Genomic DNA, 16,749 nt, shown 5'->3' with positions numbered 1-16,749 from the left:
TGGCAGGATGCTTGTCCATTTCCCCATTCTTGCCTATTCTGTAATATTTCCTTGGATTCGGGCAGACATTAGCTCTGGCAGCATGCTTGCCCACTTCCCACTTTTGTCTTTTTGAGTATATGCCAAATAAAATTTTGCTTTACTAAACTTGGTGATGTTTTTTCCCCTGCAACAAAGGTTGGCAGTTCGAAATCACCAGCAGCTCAGAGGAGGAAAGACCTAGTGATCTGCTCCGGTAAATAAAGATTACAGCCTGGGAAACCCAGTGGGAAAGCTCTAGTGTCCTATAGGGTCACTAGGAGTGGGAATCGACTTGATGGCACACAACAACAATTACCTATGCTTAATATTTATTTAATAATATTTTATTGTGTTTTTGGTGAAGGTTTACACAGTAGGTTCTCATTCAACAACTTCTACACAAGTTGTTCAGTGAATGAACATTATTTCTGTTATGATTTTTCCCTTTGCCTATTTTTTATGAACTGCGCCTACTACTACGTAGTACGCTATGTAGCAAAAAGCGCACATGCTTGTTGTAAAGTTTATATAAGATAATGGCAGTAGAAGCACTTTGTAAACTGCTAAGCACCGCCTGCTGATAGTTTTTGCCGGTTTTTCGGTTCAGCCCCGCTCCAAGTCCAGGCAACTCCGGGCGTGCTCCGGGTTGGCCTGCTTGAGCCCAGAAGCCCAGCGCACGCGCACGGTCGCCCCGGGCACGCGAGGCGCTGCCACATCCGGGTCTCCGCGGGTCGGCGGCGCGGTTGCCATGGCAGCAGGCAGGCGGCGCGGCGCGCGGGCAGGCCCTGAGGCTGCGGGCGCCCTGGGCTGCCCGCGGAGCCGCGCCCGCAGCCTTGAGGGGCAGCCGCCATGTCCCTGGGCACCGGGGAGCCGGCCTCGGAGACGGTAAGGACGCGCGGCAGGCCTCTCCGTTCCTCCTCGCGCCCCCACTCTCCTGGGCTCGGGGCGCGGTCCGGTTCCGTAGACCCGCGAGGCCTGGGCCCGGCCCGCCGCCTTCGAAGCGCTGGGTTCGTTGGCTGGTGGGGAGGCAGGGAGGCGCCCGCAGGCGTCCCCAAATGACAGCTGACATTGTTACCGCATAAGCGCCCGCCTGAGGACCCCCGCCCCGCGCCCCCGTCTCTAACCACCCCGGGAGCCCGCCCTGCAGAGCCTGCCGCCTCCAGGAAGCCCTCCCGGACGCCGCGCTCTCGCAGCCAGGCGCCTATGAGGCCAGGCCTCTGCCATCGCTCCCCTCGTAAGTGCGTGCCCACCCCATCGTCTCCTGGCGGCTCCTCCGGAGATACTCCCGACCCAAGGCCAGAGGCAGCAAGGCCCGAGTCAGCACACGGGCTGCTTTGGGCCATCCAAGTGGGAGGATGAAGCCCCAGGCTCTGGGAGCGCAGAAGAGGGCCTCGGCTGGCCTGGGGATCTGAATAGGCTTCCTGGAGGCGGTGGTGCCAAGCTTTGTTCCGAGGGTAGGATTAAGGGGCACTGTTCTTTTACTAAGTATTTTTGGCGCCTCCCAGCGGCTCTGCGGGAAAAAGACCTGGCGGTCCCCTTTCAGTAAAGATCCTTGCGTGCTGTCCAGCCCTTCCCCGCTTATACCCAAACCAAAACCCACTGCCGTTAAGTTAATAACGACTCATAGCGACCCTATAGGACAGAGTAGAACTGCCCCGTAGAGTTTCCAAGGAGCGCCTGGCGGATGTGAATTGCCCACCTCTTGGTTAGCAGCCACAGCACTTAACCGCTATGCCACCGGGGTTTTTTCCCATGCTGATAGTGGCCCTATATAACAGAGCAGAACTGCCACACAGGGTTTCCTGGGCTGAAATCTTTACGGGAACAGATGTTCAGGTCCTTCTTCTGGAAAGTAGCTGATGGATTGGAACCACAGACCCTTCAGTTGGCAGCTGAACGCTTAATCATTGTGCCCCAGGGCTCCTTTCCATGAAGATGAGGGTACAGCAGTTGATAAAGTGCTCAGCTGCTAACTGAAAGGTCTGTGGTTCCAACTCACCGACAGTTCTGTGGGAGGAAGACCTGGTGATCTGCTCCCGTAAAGATTACAGCCTAGAAAATCCTGTGGGGCAGCTCAGCTGTGTCACTTGGGGTCATTATGAGTGGGGATTGACTCCATGGCACACAACAACACCTAGGTGCTGCAGATATAAGCCTCATTCCAGTGGGGGGAAACCAAGGCAAACAATAAACACATAGCAAAGATAATTTCATAAAGTTAAAATTCTATGTATGTGGTAGGGGTGGAGTTGGGGATCAGCCCCTATGAGGAGCTGACACTTGCCCCAGTTCTAAATGACAGGAAGGAACCACTCTGGTAAAGATCTGGGAGCAGAGAGAAGAATGTGTGCAAAGGTCCTGAGGTTTGGGAATGGTTGATGGGTTCCAGGAACTGAAAGAAAGCATGTGTGGGTTGTGTTGGCACAACGGGAGTACGTGGAAGGTGGGCATGGGCTGAAGGTGGGCAGGTTGCAGGCCATGGCAGGGAGTTGGGATTTTTTTGAAACTGTTTTATTTATTTTTGTTGTTGTTGAAAGTATACAGAGCAGTACGTACACCAATTCAGTAATCTCTACCTGTACAATTCAGTGAATTGATTACATTCTTGAAGTTGTGAAACCATTCTCACTCTCCGTTTCTGAATTGTTCCTCCGCCATTAACATAAACTCACTGCCCCCTAAGCTTCCTGTCTAACCTTTCAAGTTGCTGTTCTCAGTCTGATCCCATATAAACCCATTGCCCTTGAGTCACTTCCAACACATGGTGACCCTGTAGGACAGAGTAGAACTGCCCCATAGAGTTTCCAAGGCTGTAATCTTTACGGAAGCAGACTGCCACATCTTTTTTCTGCAGAGCAGGTGGTGGGTTCAAACTGCCGACCTTTCAGTTAGCAGCTGAGCACTTAACCACTGTGCCACCAGGGCTGCTTTGATCCCATATAGATAGATTTTAAAAGAGCACAATGCTCAAGGAGGACGTTCTTTAGTAGTTAAGCTTAACTATTGTTTGGTTTAAAGAAGACTTCAGGGGATACTTTTGGTTTAAGGTTTAAAGATTTCATTCATGCTAAGATGGGAAGCCGTTGGCAGGTTCCGGATGGAGGGAACTTTGCTCACTTTGCTTTCTTCTCACTGAGACCCCAGTGCTTGCAGAGCTGTACAGAGCTCGCCAGAGGAGGGGCTCTGTGTACTGGTGACTTGGAGCCCTGACGTTCCCACTTGTCCCTTACAGAACCAAGTCCTGCCTTATCTCGGGGGCCTGCCTATCCATACTGGCCCTTAGTGACTGCTTTTTATCTTTTAAAATAATAACTTATTTTTTAATTTAAAAAATTACTCCTCATTATGGAAAAATTGAAAAACTAATTACCCATAATCTGACCACCCACAGAAAACCACAGTTAACATTCTGGTATATTTCTTTCTAATCTCTTTTTTCCCATACATTTTTTTAAAAAATTGAAATCATGTTTCAATGGTTTTATAACCTTTGTCATTTAATTTGCTGTTAGCATTTATCCTTATCCACACATTTTCCGGGATGAGATTTTTAAAACTCTAACCCATGGTTCAGTTCCCTGCCGGTGCTCCTCATGCGCAGCCACCACACATCTGTCTGTTGAGGCTTATGCTTTGCTAGGATGCTGAACAGGTTTCAGCAGAGCTGTCAGACTAAGAAGGACTAGGAAGAAAGGCCTGGCAATCTGCTTATGAAAATCAGCCAGTGAAAACCCCGTGGATCAAAATGGTCTCATCCAGACCTGATTATGAGGATGGCACAGGAGTGGGCATCGATTTGTTCTTTTGTGCATGGGGTCACCATGAGTCAGGGGCACACTCTAGGTACCTAACAGCAACAAAATATCTAGTTTTCTGCTTTTACTCTTTGGTGTTCACATTTTTGCTATTAGAAGCAGTGCTGCTTATGAATGTTTTTCTGTATAATTCAACAAACATTATTTTATACATGTTAGGCCCTCTGCTAGGTTCTGAGCCTACAAAAGCAGTTTAGGACCTGGTGCCTGGATCTCAAAGAACTCAATCGTGTTGGGGAGACTGGTGCAAAGCCCACTCGACATTGAGGAGGCCCTCTGCCCAGGCTGCCTGGCTGCCTCTCTCGGCTGGTCCTGACTTGTTCTCCTCAACCAGATCCAAACTTCTTGCAGGCAGGGCCTCTGCATTTCCCAAACTCACTAGGAGCAGAGCGGCCCTAGGTTCGCTCACGAACACTTACGGAGCACCTACCGTGTGCCATAGAGCAAGCGGTGCCATGGACTGTGAACAGGCCAGACTGACTACAGGGCAGGGTCAAGAAGGGCGAGAGTCAAGTGGAACCACGGGCTTGATCCCCAGCAGCCTTAGTAGCCAATGTTTGTACAAGGCTTCATAGTTTCTAGAACAAAGTGATAATGATAGCATTTATCAAGCGTTTTACTATTTGTTGAGTCCTGTGTTAAGTGCTTCCCAGCTCAGGTCAACCTACCCAAGACCTCTCGCTCCTGACAACTGTGCTCTGCTGCTTCGTATATCCTCTCTCTAATCTCACAACAACACTTTGAGGGGCGCTCACATATCCTCTGTCTAATCTCACAACACTGCGAGGCTGCCTTATGTATCCTCTCTTCTAATCTCATGCCAAGGAGCCCTGGTGGCACAGTGTTTAAGCACAAGGCTGCTAACCAAAAGGTCAGTGGTTCAAACCCACCAGCCACTCTGTGGGAGAAAGATGTGGCAGTCTGCTTCCATAAAGATTACAGCCTTGGAAACCCTGTGGGGCAGTTCCACTCTGTCCTAACAGGGTCGCTATGAGTTGGAATTGACTAGATGGCAGTGGGTTTGAATTTTGGGGAATCTCACATCAACACTGCCAGGGGCACTTTCAATATGTTATCCCACTGCCTTCAGGCCTTCATTGTTTCTGACAAGAAATTAGCAGTTAATCTTATTGAGGTTCCGTTTAAGTGATGAGTTTTTTCTCTTACCGATTTAAGATTCTTTATTACTGACTTTCAGCATTTTTACTATGATGTGTCTGGGCATGGATTACTTTGCATTTATTCTACTTGGAGTTCACTGAGCTTCTTGGATATGTAGATTAATAATTTTCATCGAATTTGGCAAGTTTCTGGTCATTATTTCTTCAAATATTTTTTCTGCCCCTTTGTCACCTTGCCTTCATGTACTCCCATTGCATGTATGTTTGTGTGTTCAGTTGTGTCCCACGTTTTGGTGAGGGCCTGTTTATCTTTCTTCATCATTTTTCCTTTTTGTTCTTCAGATCACATAATCTTTATTACTGTGCTTTGAAGTTCATAGATTCTTTCTTCTGCCAACTCAGATCTGCTGTTGAGCTCCTCTAGTGAAATTTTTAATTTCAGTTATTGTACTGAAGAATTTCCATTGTTTTTGGTAATTTCTGTCTTTGGTAATATTCTCTGTTTGGAGAGGCATTGTCATCACATCTTCCTTTTATTCTTTAGACATGGTCTCCTTTAGTTCTTTGAACATAGTAATAGTGGCTGCTTTGAAGTCTTTGCTAAGTCCAGCGTCTCGGCCCCTTCAAAACCATTTTCCGTTGCCCGCTTTTTTTCTGTGTATTTTTCACACTTTCCTTTTCTTTGCTCATCTTATAATTTTTTGTGGAAAACTAGATGCTTAGATAATATATTATACCAACTCTGAATATTGAGCCTTCCTCCCTAGGGGGTTGATGATGTTTTTGTTTGCTTGATTATTTATTTGATTGGTGACTTGGCTGAACTAACTCTGTGAAGTCTGTTTCCCCTGCATTCTGTAGCCTCATATCCCCAGCTCAGATTTCTTTCTTGTTCTTATCATTTAGCCTTGCTATGTAGGGATCGCCCCTGGGTTAGCATAAGCCACTTAATGGTCAAAAGTTGTGCTTAAGACCCTTGGCCTATTAGATTTGTATGGTTTGCCATTGGATGTGTGCGTGGCTTGGAAGCTGCTATCGTAGTTTGTGGAGTTTACGTTTTTGCCCACCATTCATCTAGGGACCAAACCAAAACCTGTTGGTGTCCAGTCAATTGCAACCTACAGCAACCCTATAAAAATCAAAAAAAACAAACCCGGGGGTGGGGCCAAGATGGTGGAGTAGTCAGACATTTTCTGTGGTTGCTTTTATGACAAAGACCCGAAAAAGCAAGTGAATTGATTATATATGACAATCTTAGAGCCCTGAACATCGAAGACAAAGTTAAGGACTCAGACTGACCAGCAGGGGGAGGGAGAGACAGTTCAGAAGCAGTGATGAGTTGCCAGACCTGACCTTGCTGGCACCCTGCAGGCTGGATTGGCCAGCCCGCACAGGCTGAGGCAAGCAGTAGCCTTTTGGACACTTTTTCCACACTGGGAGAAACTGAGCAGTGGAGAGTCCGCACAAGTGTGCAGAACCAGGGGAAAGTGGCGCTAGATCTGTGAAAGTTAAGTGCAAGCATCTAATCTACTACACAGGATCAAAAAAGCCCTTCCACCTCTGGGAAGTACCTCTCTCCCATTCACCCGCCTCCTGCCCGCACTGCTCCGGTCCCGGTCCAGCTTCAGCAATTCTTGCTCCCCCTGGGCTGGAAGTGGGACTCATCACATGTCCCAAGCCATTCTCCCAGCTTTGGTGAGGGAACAAGTTAATATACAAATAACAAATAGGAAAAAATAATCTGCCAGCTCCTCTAAACTGAGACCTCAGGGTAGCACAACCCCTTTGCCAAGGCACAGGCATAAGGGGTCCATGGACTTTGAATGCCTTTCACCCCTTCCTAAACCTGTGTGGGCCCATTTCAACAGCATAGGCCCTCATTAATGTAGTAGAACAGGGTACATACCTGAAACCTATTTTCCACTGCAGCAGCTAAGGGGGAGTGGCAGATTAATGACATTTGACACTGCCCTACCCATTAAGCAGGTCCTCACCTACCCACATCATGGGCCTGAGGACTGGTGGCTCTACCCACTCCACCAAGCCACCCAAGAGAGGGGTCTGAGAATATGTGGTGCCTCCCAGTCCTTACAGCCAATAGCACTGGGTGTCCAAAGTCTAGCTGCAAAATCCACCCACCTACCTGTTCTAGGGAACAGGGACATGCCTTCTACCCATGCACTCAGGGGCAGCTGTTAGCCTCCTACCTTGCTCAGTGCGTGACCCCCTACTGCAGCCAGATACTTGTGCCTGTTCTAATTACCCCTATGTAGCCCTGCCTGTCTAGGACTATAGGTGATATCCTGCACCACATACTCGGTGACCAATGACCTGGACACCTGAGCTGAATCCACACAAGAAAAGTAAACAAACTCCTGGGCTCACATACCTAGTAACAGCTCTAACCACCTGGTGACAGGATGAGGGAGTTTCAAAGACACCAAAAATCGAAGAGCTCACACGACCAGCCTATTGGGGCATATCAAAACAAAAGAAGATGCTAGGACACAATAAGCAAATGTAAAATAAAGATAATAACTTTCTGATGGCTCGGATACAACAGTCAATATCAAATCACATAAAGAGGCAGACCAAGAACAAAGCAGTAGAGGAACTTAAGAAGGTTATACAAGAGTATAATAACAAATTTAACAGGCTGCAAGAATCCATAGAGAGACAGCAAATAGAAATCCAAAAGATTAACAATAGAATTTCAGAATTAGACAACTCAAAAGTCATAGGAGCAGAATTGAAGCAATGAAAATCAGAATTAGTGAGATTGGAGATAAAGCACTTGACACCAGTTTATTTGAGGAAAAATCAGATAAAAGAATTAAAAAAAATGAAGAAACCCTAAGAATTATGTGGGACTATATCAAGAGAAATAACCTAAGAATACCAGAACAGGGGGGATAACAGAAAATACAGAGAGAATTGTTGAAGATTTGTTGGCAGAAAACTTCCCTGATATCATGAAGGATGAAAAGATACCTATCCAAGAAGCTCATCAAACCTCACACAGGGCAGATTCCAAAAGAAAGCCACTAAGGCATAATCAAATTTGCCAAAACCAAAGATAAAGAGAAAATTCTAAGAGTGGATAGAGATAAATGAAAAGTCATCTACAAAGGAGAGTCAATAAGACTGAGCTCTGACTACTCAGCAGAACCATGCAGGCAAAAAGGCAATGGGATGACATATATAAAGCCCTCAAGGAAGAAAACTGCCAACCAAGAATTATATATTCAGCAAACTGTCTCTCAAATATGATGGTGAAATTAGGGCATTTTCAGATAAATAAGGGAATTTGTAAAAACCAAACCAAAATTACAAGAAATAGTAAAGGGAGTCCTCCAGTTAGAGAATCAATAATAACAGATAACAACCCAAGATTAGAACACAGGACAGAACAACCAGATATCAACCCAGATAGGGAAGTCATAAAAATAAATCAAAGCTAAAACACTGAAAATAAGGAAACAGAGATGTCATATGTAAAAGATGGCAACATTAAAACAAAAAATAGGGACTAAGTAATGTAGTCATAGAACTTTCATATGGAGAGGAAGTCAAGGTAATATCAAGAAAGAAAAGATTGGTTTAAACTTGGAGAAATAGAGGTGAATTTTAAGGTAACCACAAAGGAAACTAACAATCCTACACATCTAAATTAAAAAAGAAAAGAAAAACTTAAAGATTCAGCAAAAACAAAGTCAACAACAACAATGAAAGATGAAAAGAAAATACATAAAGAAAATGACTCAGCACAGAAAATTAAGTGGAACAAAGAAACTGTCAACAATAACAACAACAAAAAGATCAAAATGACAGCACTAAACTCATACCTATTAATAATTATGCTGACTGTAAATGGACTAAATGCACCAATAAAGAGACAGAGAGTGGCAGAATAGGTTAAAAAACACGATCCATCTATATGCAGCCTATAAGAGACTCACAGTAGGCTTAAAGACACAAACTAAAAGTCAAAGAATAGAAAAAACATATGAAGCAAAAAGTAATCAAAAAAAAGCAGGAGTGGCAATATTAATCTCTGACAAAATAGACTTTAAAGCAAAACCCACCACAAAGGATAAGGAAGGACACTATATAATGATGAAAGGGTCAATATACCAGGAGGACATAACCATAATAAATATTTACACATCCAATGACAGGATCCAAAATGTGTAAAATAAACTAACAGCATTGAAAAAAGAAATAGCTCGACAATAATAGTAGGAGATTTTAACACACCAGTTAAAGTCTGCTGAAAAGTTGGTGAAGGACACAACATCCAGAAAGAAGCTCAGTAAAGACACAAAAGATATAAATGCAAAAATCAACCAACTTTATGGACATGTACAGAACACTCCACCCAACAGCAGCCAAATATACCTTCTTTTCCAATGCACATGGAGTATTCTCTAGAATAGACTACATATGAGGCCACAAAGCAAGCCTTAACAAATCCAAAACATTGAAATATTACAAAGCATCTTTTCTGACCATAAAGCCATAAAAGTAGAAATCAATAACAGAAAAAGCAAGGAAAAAAAAATCAAATACATAGAAACTGAACAATACCTTGCTGAAAAACTACTAGATTATAGAAGAAATCAAGGATGGAATAAAATTCAGAGAAATCAAATGAGAATGAGGACACATCCTACCAGAACCTTTGGGGCACAGCAAAAGCAGTGCTCAGAGGTCAATTTATAGCAATAAATGCACACATCCAAAAAGGAGAAAGGGCCAATATCAAAACATCAACCCTACAACTCGAACAGATAGAAAGAGAGCAGCAAAAGAAACCCATGGGCACCAGAAGGAAGGACATAATAAAAATTAGAGTAGAAATAAATGAAATAGAGAATAGAAAAACAATGGAAAGAGTTAACAAGACCAAAAGCTTGTTCTTTGAAAAGATCAACAAAATTGATAAACCATTGGCCAAACTGACAAAAGAGAAACTGGAGGAAGCAAATAACCTGAATAACAAACGAAACGGGCAATATCACAACAGACCCAACTGAAATTAAAAGAATCATAACAGAATACTATGAAAAGTTGTACTCCAACAAATTTGAAAACGGTGAGGAAATGGACAAATTTTTAGAAACATACTACCTACCCAAACTAACACAAACCGAGGTAGAAAAACTGAATAAACCTGTAACAAAAGAAGAGATTGAAGAGGTAATTAAAAAACTCCAAGCAACAACAAGGTAAAAAAAGCCCTGGCCCTGATGGCTTTACTGGAGACTTCTACCAAACTTTCAGAGAAGTGTTAACACCAGTACCACTAAAGATATTTCAGAGCATCGAAAGGATGGAATACTCCTGAACTCATTGTATGGAGCCACCATGACCCTGACACCAAAACAAGGTAGAGACACCACACAAAAAAAATAAAATTGTAGATAATATCCCTCATGAACATAGATGCAAAAACCAACAACATTCTAGCCAATAGAATTCAACAACATATCAAACAAATTCACCCTGACCAAGTGGGTTTCATACCAGGTATGCAGGGATGGTTCAACATTAGAAGACCAATCAATGTAATCCATCATATACGTAAAACAAAAGAACCATATGGTCTTATTAATTGATGTAGAAAAGGCATTTAACAAAGTCCAGCACCCATTCGTGATAAAAACTCTCAGCAACATAGGAATAGAAGGCAAATTCCTGAACATAATGAAGGGCGTGTATACAAAGCCAGCAGCCAACATTATCCTAAGTGGAGAGAGTCTGAAAGCATTCCCCTTGAGAATGGAAACCAGAAAAGGATGCCCTTTATCACCACTCTTATTCAACATTGTGCTGGAGGTCCTACCCAGAGCAATTAGGCTGGATAAAGAGATAAAGGGCATCCCAACTGGTAAGGAAGAAGTATCTCTGTTTGGAGATGATATGATCTTATACACAGAAAACCCCAAAGTATCCACAAGAATACTACTGGAACTAATAGAAGATTTCAGCAAAGTATCAGGATACAAGATAAATGTACAAAAATAAGGTGGACTCCTTCAAAGAGGAAATCGCCACATAAGTACGATTTACAGTAGCCCCCAAGAAGATAAAATACTTAGGAATAAACCTAACCAGAGATGTAAAAGACCTATTCAAAGAAAACTGGAAGAAACCAAAAGAGATCTACGTAAGTGGAAAACATACCTTACTCATGCATAGGAAGACTCAACCTTGTGAAAATGCCTTTTCTACCCAAAGCGATCTACAGGTATGATACAATCCTGACCCAGATTCCAATGACATTTTTTAATGGGTTGGAGAAGCAAATCACCAAATTCATACGGAAAGGGAAGAGGCCCCGAATAAATAAAACATTACTGAAGAAGAAGAATAAAGTGGGAGGCCTCACACTACCTGATTTTAGAGCCTATTACACTGCCATGGTAGTCAAAACAGCCTGGTACTGGTATAACAACAGATACATAGATCAGTGGAACAGTATTGAGAATCCCAGACATAAATTCATCCACCTATGAGCAGCTGATATTTGTCAAAGGCCCAACGGAGAAGGGAGCCTGGTCCTCTCAGGCTCACCTGGCCTAATAGATCTTCTGTGATGTGGGTTTGGGGGAGATAAGAAATCTCGGCAGCCTGTCCCCCTCCCCAGAGTGAAACTGTAGCCCTAGACTGGGTACTGGGGGACGGGGAGCCCCCAAGTTCTTGACCGCACCTACCTGGGGTAGAGTTCTGTGAAGTATTTTCTGTAATTTTCTTTTTCTGTAGTATCTTTATCTGGTTTTGGTATCGGGGGAGAGAGCAGGTCGTGGCTCAAATGCCACAGACCCTGGCTGTTCTCACCTAGACCAAGTAGATTTTCTTGAGTGAATCCCTCTCTGTTTGCTATATGCCCTTAGGTCAGTTTCCAGGAACTTCAAATGATAGTGTTTTTTCTAATTTGCTCTAGTTAAATGGTTGCTTGTTGAGGAGAGAGCCCGCCATAGCTCACTCCACTGTCCAGGGGGACAGTCCCTAGATTGTAATTCGTTCCCCACTTTTATCATATAGTAAATTCTCATATATCCTGGATCTCTTTCTGGATACGTTACTCATATGTTTATTTTCTCTGTGTTTAATTTAGTTTTTTTTTTTTAGTGCTTTAACAAATCTGGTAGGAGAATATGTCCTCCTTTGTTAGATGGCAGATGAGGAAGCTGAGACTCAGTGGTGAGTGACTAGCATCACACAGTGGGTGCAGCAAAGGTGCTACCCATGTCTTCTCTGATTCTCACCCAGCTGCCAGCCAGCCAGCCAGCCAGCCAGTGCCCTGTGGACTCTTGACCCCAGAGAGGTAAATTTAAGCTTTCCAGAAATACGTGGCAGCCACAGAGAGGACGTGAAGGAGGTGGACTGGAGGAATTGGCCATCCATGGGGTTTTCTTTTTTTATTTTTTAACACGGTAAATGATGTGTTTCATGGTATTGACTGATAGGGTGGGTCCTTGGACTGTTGTGTGGTTGCAGATGTTTACTGCACTTAACTTCTTAGCTCCCTGTGGCTAGAGGAGGGAGAGTGGCAAGGCTGGAGGAGGGAGAGTGGCAAGCCTGGAGGAGGACTGTCTGGGGTTTATGTGGGTTCTGAGCACACCTCTTAGGATGTTGTTATGTGCCATCGAGTCGATTCTTACTCATGGTGACCCCGTGTGACAGAATAGAACTGTGCCATAGGGTTTCCTAGGCTGTAATCATTACTGGAGCAGATCAGCAGGTCTTTCTCCCATGGAGCTGCCGGGTGGTTTCGAACTTCCAACCTTTAGGTTAGCAGCCAAGCACTTAACCACTGCACCACCAGGGCTGCTGTGTCTTAGAATAGAGATTGCTTTGTTCCACTCACTGCACATATAATCCCCTTGCTCAGTCTTCAGGCCACTCAAAACATCTTCAAGATTTCATTCAGAGCAAGTACTAATTACAAATGCTTACAAAGAAAGTTATCGCTACTTTTCTGTTTATTTTTCAATAGCTTGACATTCGTCGTTGGCAGGTACATCCTTTGTGATGCCAGTGGGATAGAATATAGGTCATTTATTTGGCTTGTCTGGTCTTAATATGTGTATCTGAGTCACTGCGTTCCCTTCCTAAAGGTTGCACATCATTTGACTGTATTTTGTTAAATGGAAACTACTCTCTACAGTCGTCATGTGTTATTCATACCTTATAGTGCCAGCAGTTTAATGACATCAAAAGTCTAAGTCAGCAGGTGATTTTTATTAAGATTCTGTTTCTCTGGAGTGCACCACTGTCCCCTTGCCCCAAATCAAGTCGTGCTGCACTTTTAGCCCGGGCTGTCTGTGTTTGTGAGGAGTGCGGTTTAAGGACACACCAAATCTTTGCAGTTGCACCTTACCCGTTTTGTAGTTCTGCCGTACATCTCTCATAAAATTTCACATGCCGGTGGAGTTGTTGCAGAATGGTAACTTAAAATGATGCGTGGGCTTTTCGGAATGCAATGAAGTCTCATTATGATGTTGCATGAATTCAGCTATCTCGGAGACAAGCTGGGTCCCCTGAAACATACTACCACCACCACCACTGAGATATAGCATTATCGTTCATGACAGGGGTATTCAGTCCGAACTTCTAGCAGCAACATTATAAAATCATCTATACATTATTCTGAAGGGACTGAAAAAAAAAAAGTCTGCCCTCTCTCTTTTTAGGATTTACACTGAGGAAATGAGTTAACACAGAAATAGCCTTCTCTTGGGAAAGTCCCTTTATTCTGTGGGAGCCGTGCTAACATTAGACAGGACAGATTTTGTTTTACTCCCTGGGCCCAGGGCAGACTCCCTAGAGTAAGAAGGTAGAAACCTTTTTGAACCCAATGGTCTTGCTCATGTAATAGCCTATGTATTAATGAGTCTGATTTTTGAAGATGACTTTTACTTGTTCTTATCAGGAGACTGTCACAGGTTCATTGTGCTTTGATGCAAAGGCGAGTTAAGACTTGGAGCATTTGAACAATGTGAAAACGAAACGCTGTTACCAGAAACTGTTTCTCTGTCAAAGCATACAGCCCCTCTGTGGGACTAGTGTCACTGGGGGTGACAGACCAGCAGCTGCCCTACCAGGCGGGGTTTTCATTTGTTTCCCCACCCAGGCCTTCTAGTCCTTTGGATGAGACCAAATCACCTGGCCGCCACCACCCAGTTTGCACTGTTGCGAGTGTCAGCCGAGTCTGATGTATTGGGTTTCTGCCTCAGCAGCTGTTGACCGGCTGTTTGCCCTTTTTTAAGTCTGACTGTTGGAAACCAAGCCAGTGCCTTAACGTGATGATGTTTGCTCTTTTCTTCCAGGGAGATGACAGTCTTTCTGCAATTACCTTTGACTCTGACTTTGAGACGGTGAGTGTGATTAGGGGTCAGTGGTTTAGTCCAGCTGGCTATTTTGCCCTTCTGGATGTTACTTAGACGTGTAAAATAGGCCGTTCTCCACAAATACTGTTCAGAGCTGAAGTACAAATTCAGAAAACTACTTGGTATTTGAAAAGATTCAAGCCCTTGTTGTTGTTAGGTGCCGTCAAGTTGGGTTTAAATAACTGTGATTATAATTTTAAAACTTTCACCCAGAGAATCATTCTGAGCAAAGTGCACTTGAGGCAGGTGACAAGTTCATCACTGCCTCTGTCTGGGTCCCCTGCCCTGAGCCTGCCCCGTCCTGACACCCAGGGGAGGAGGAAGAGCGTAAGAGGCATGGTCAGAGCAGCTGCTGGGGGAAGAGGGAAGGTCCTCTGGCAGCTGCTGTGGGAGCTGAGCCGCATGCTGACCGGGCAGCCTGGGCTTAAGTGCGGGAGCCAGCCTGGAAAGCAAGAGTGGTCAGATCCAGTGGCCACATTGTGGCCCCAGCCTGGCCTCGGGACGTATGTTTGGAAAGCTCTCAAGAGTAGAAAATGAAGCATGCCAATGACAATTGTAGGGAAAGAAGAGCCAAGGGAAGCATGTCTTACAGCCAGTGTGATCTTAGCAAACCACAGCAAGTTCACTTGGAATGAAGCTTCCTGGGCAGTTCTCAGTTCCCCTTAGCTCCACTTGTAGACTGAAAGGGAAGCAGTAGGTTCTTCGTCCAGGGTGAGGGCAGGACCTCTAAGACTGAGCATTGCCCCTCAGCTCCACTTAAAAGCTGGGCCTGAGATACTCCAGGAGGGGTAGGGACCACACTAACCGCCAGGTAGGATCCAGCTGACACTGAGCATGGAGCACGGTCTTTTTGCTGGTAGGGCAGTGAGGGGCTGACTGATGCTGGGCCTTCTCTGTCCACTGTGAGGCAGATGAGGACACGAGGCTTGGGAAGAGTCTCATTTCCAGGCCCTGTAATTACTCGGGAGTAGGACCAGACCTGTGCTGGCTCTGCTCCTGGCATCCTGGCTGTGACAGAAGTCAGGATTCCAGGCGGGGCGATTCTTTTGTGGCCTTTTCTTCTGTGATGAAATTTGCACTGAACGGATTCTCTGGGTCTCATCTTGCTAAATCTTCCCCAGGAGGCCAAGTTACTCACCCTGCTCCAGAACTGGCGGGGGAGGACAGTTTAGGTGGCAGAGTTGGGCCCTTTGAGTGGTATCCTTGGTCTGATTTCACAACTGGCCACACCCTTCATTCTGATGAGAACTGGGGACGAGGGCATGCCGTGGAGCCCTGGTTCAGCTAGCCCGCAGTCTGATCCCATTTCTCCTGTGCCCATCTCCCTGTGCCCTGTGTTTCTTCCTCTGCTGACGGCTCAGCTGAGTTAACGTCCCCTCTTACTGCTCTCTCTTTCTCTGGCCCATCCTGAACGCTTCTCATGTCTCGCCATCCAGACCCTCCTGGGAGCTCAAGGAGGCTTTACGTGTCTTACGTTGTTTCTTCTTTCTTTCAGAAGACAAAAAGGAAAAGTGTCCACAAACCTCCACCCACATCACCAAGTAAGTATGGCCCAGGCCTCCCTGCCCCTCTGATTTCTATGTTTTAACTCCGAAAGTATTTTTTCAAAGCTGCCCTTCCCTAGTACCCTGGAAGGAAGATTAAACCGATTTTCTTCTTTGTACAGTTAGGATAATTAAGACAAGACATCTCAACCAGTTGGCTCCATTTTGTTTGTTGGAGCCTTGGGAGAGTGTGCTCTCACGGAACTTTCCAGTTGGATGAAATTCAGCGAGGGGCGGAAGGGCGAAGACCCCTGATCGTGGCCTTCCGTTCTTCCATTGAGCTGTCCAACAAGATGTGTTGCTTCTTTCTTTCCTAAAGTACCTAACTCTTCTCTTTCTCAAAGTGCTTAACTCTTCTGAATGCTGTCATAGTTAATGGACTTCTTTTTTCTATTTCAATAAATTTTTGTTGTTGTTGTTGAGAATATACACAGCAGAACATACGCCAGTTCAACAATTTCTACACGTGTGATTCGATGACGTCGATGACATTCTTAAAGTTGTGCCACCTTTCTTACCCTCCTTTTCTGAATTGTCCCTTCCCCATCAGCGTGAACTCACTGCCCCTAAGTTTCGTATGTGACACGTTAAAGGCCTTTTTAATCCCAGGAGTCGTCTCTGAGGGCCAAAGCTGCTCATATGGGGGCCTCAGGAGAGCAGTGTTGCCTTCCCAAGACCAGCTGGAAATTTCACTTGTATTTTTTGTTTTCCTTTTGGACTTCCACTGGGCATATTTTGCTAGCAGAATCCTTCTGGTCGTCATTCTTAGAAGGAGGGTGCCAGCTTTGTCCGTGGAAATGCCTCCTTGGCAGGATTCAAGGGGTTGACTGCTTGGTGGGGGCCTTGCAGAGCT

General features: G+C 44.9%; 1 protein-coding gene across 6 annotated transcripts in view; it reads left to right on the top strand.

Moving 5' to 3' along the window:
- The first annotated feature begins 797 nt into the window (after window positions 1-797).
- IQCE (IQ motif containing E) overlaps window positions 798-16,749 on the top strand; it is a 75,957-nt gene continuing 60,005 nt past the window's right edge. For all 6 annotated transcript variants that reach the window (XM_064295973.1, XM_064295972.1, XM_064295971.1 and 3 more), the window contains exons 1-3: window positions 798-906; window positions 14,293-14,340; window positions 15,848-15,893. In XM_064295973.1, coding sequence (XP_064152043.1) covers window positions 871-906; window positions 14,293-14,340; window positions 15,848-15,893 — 130 coding nt within the window. In that variant the 5' untranslated portion in view covers window positions 798-870. The remainder of the gene's footprint in view (window positions 907-14,292; window positions 14,341-15,847; window positions 15,894-16,749) is intronic.

This window comes from Loxodonta africana, chromosome 12 (genome assembly GCF_030014295.1).
Source record: "Loxodonta africana isolate mLoxAfr1 chromosome 12, mLoxAfr1.hap2, whole genome shotgun sequence".
In the NCBI taxonomy this organism is placed as follows: domain Eukaryota; kingdom Metazoa; phylum Chordata; class Mammalia; order Proboscidea; family Elephantidae; genus Loxodonta; species Loxodonta africana.
Note: the sequence above shows the minus strand (reverse complement) of the source record. Positions and strands in the feature narration are given on the sequence as shown.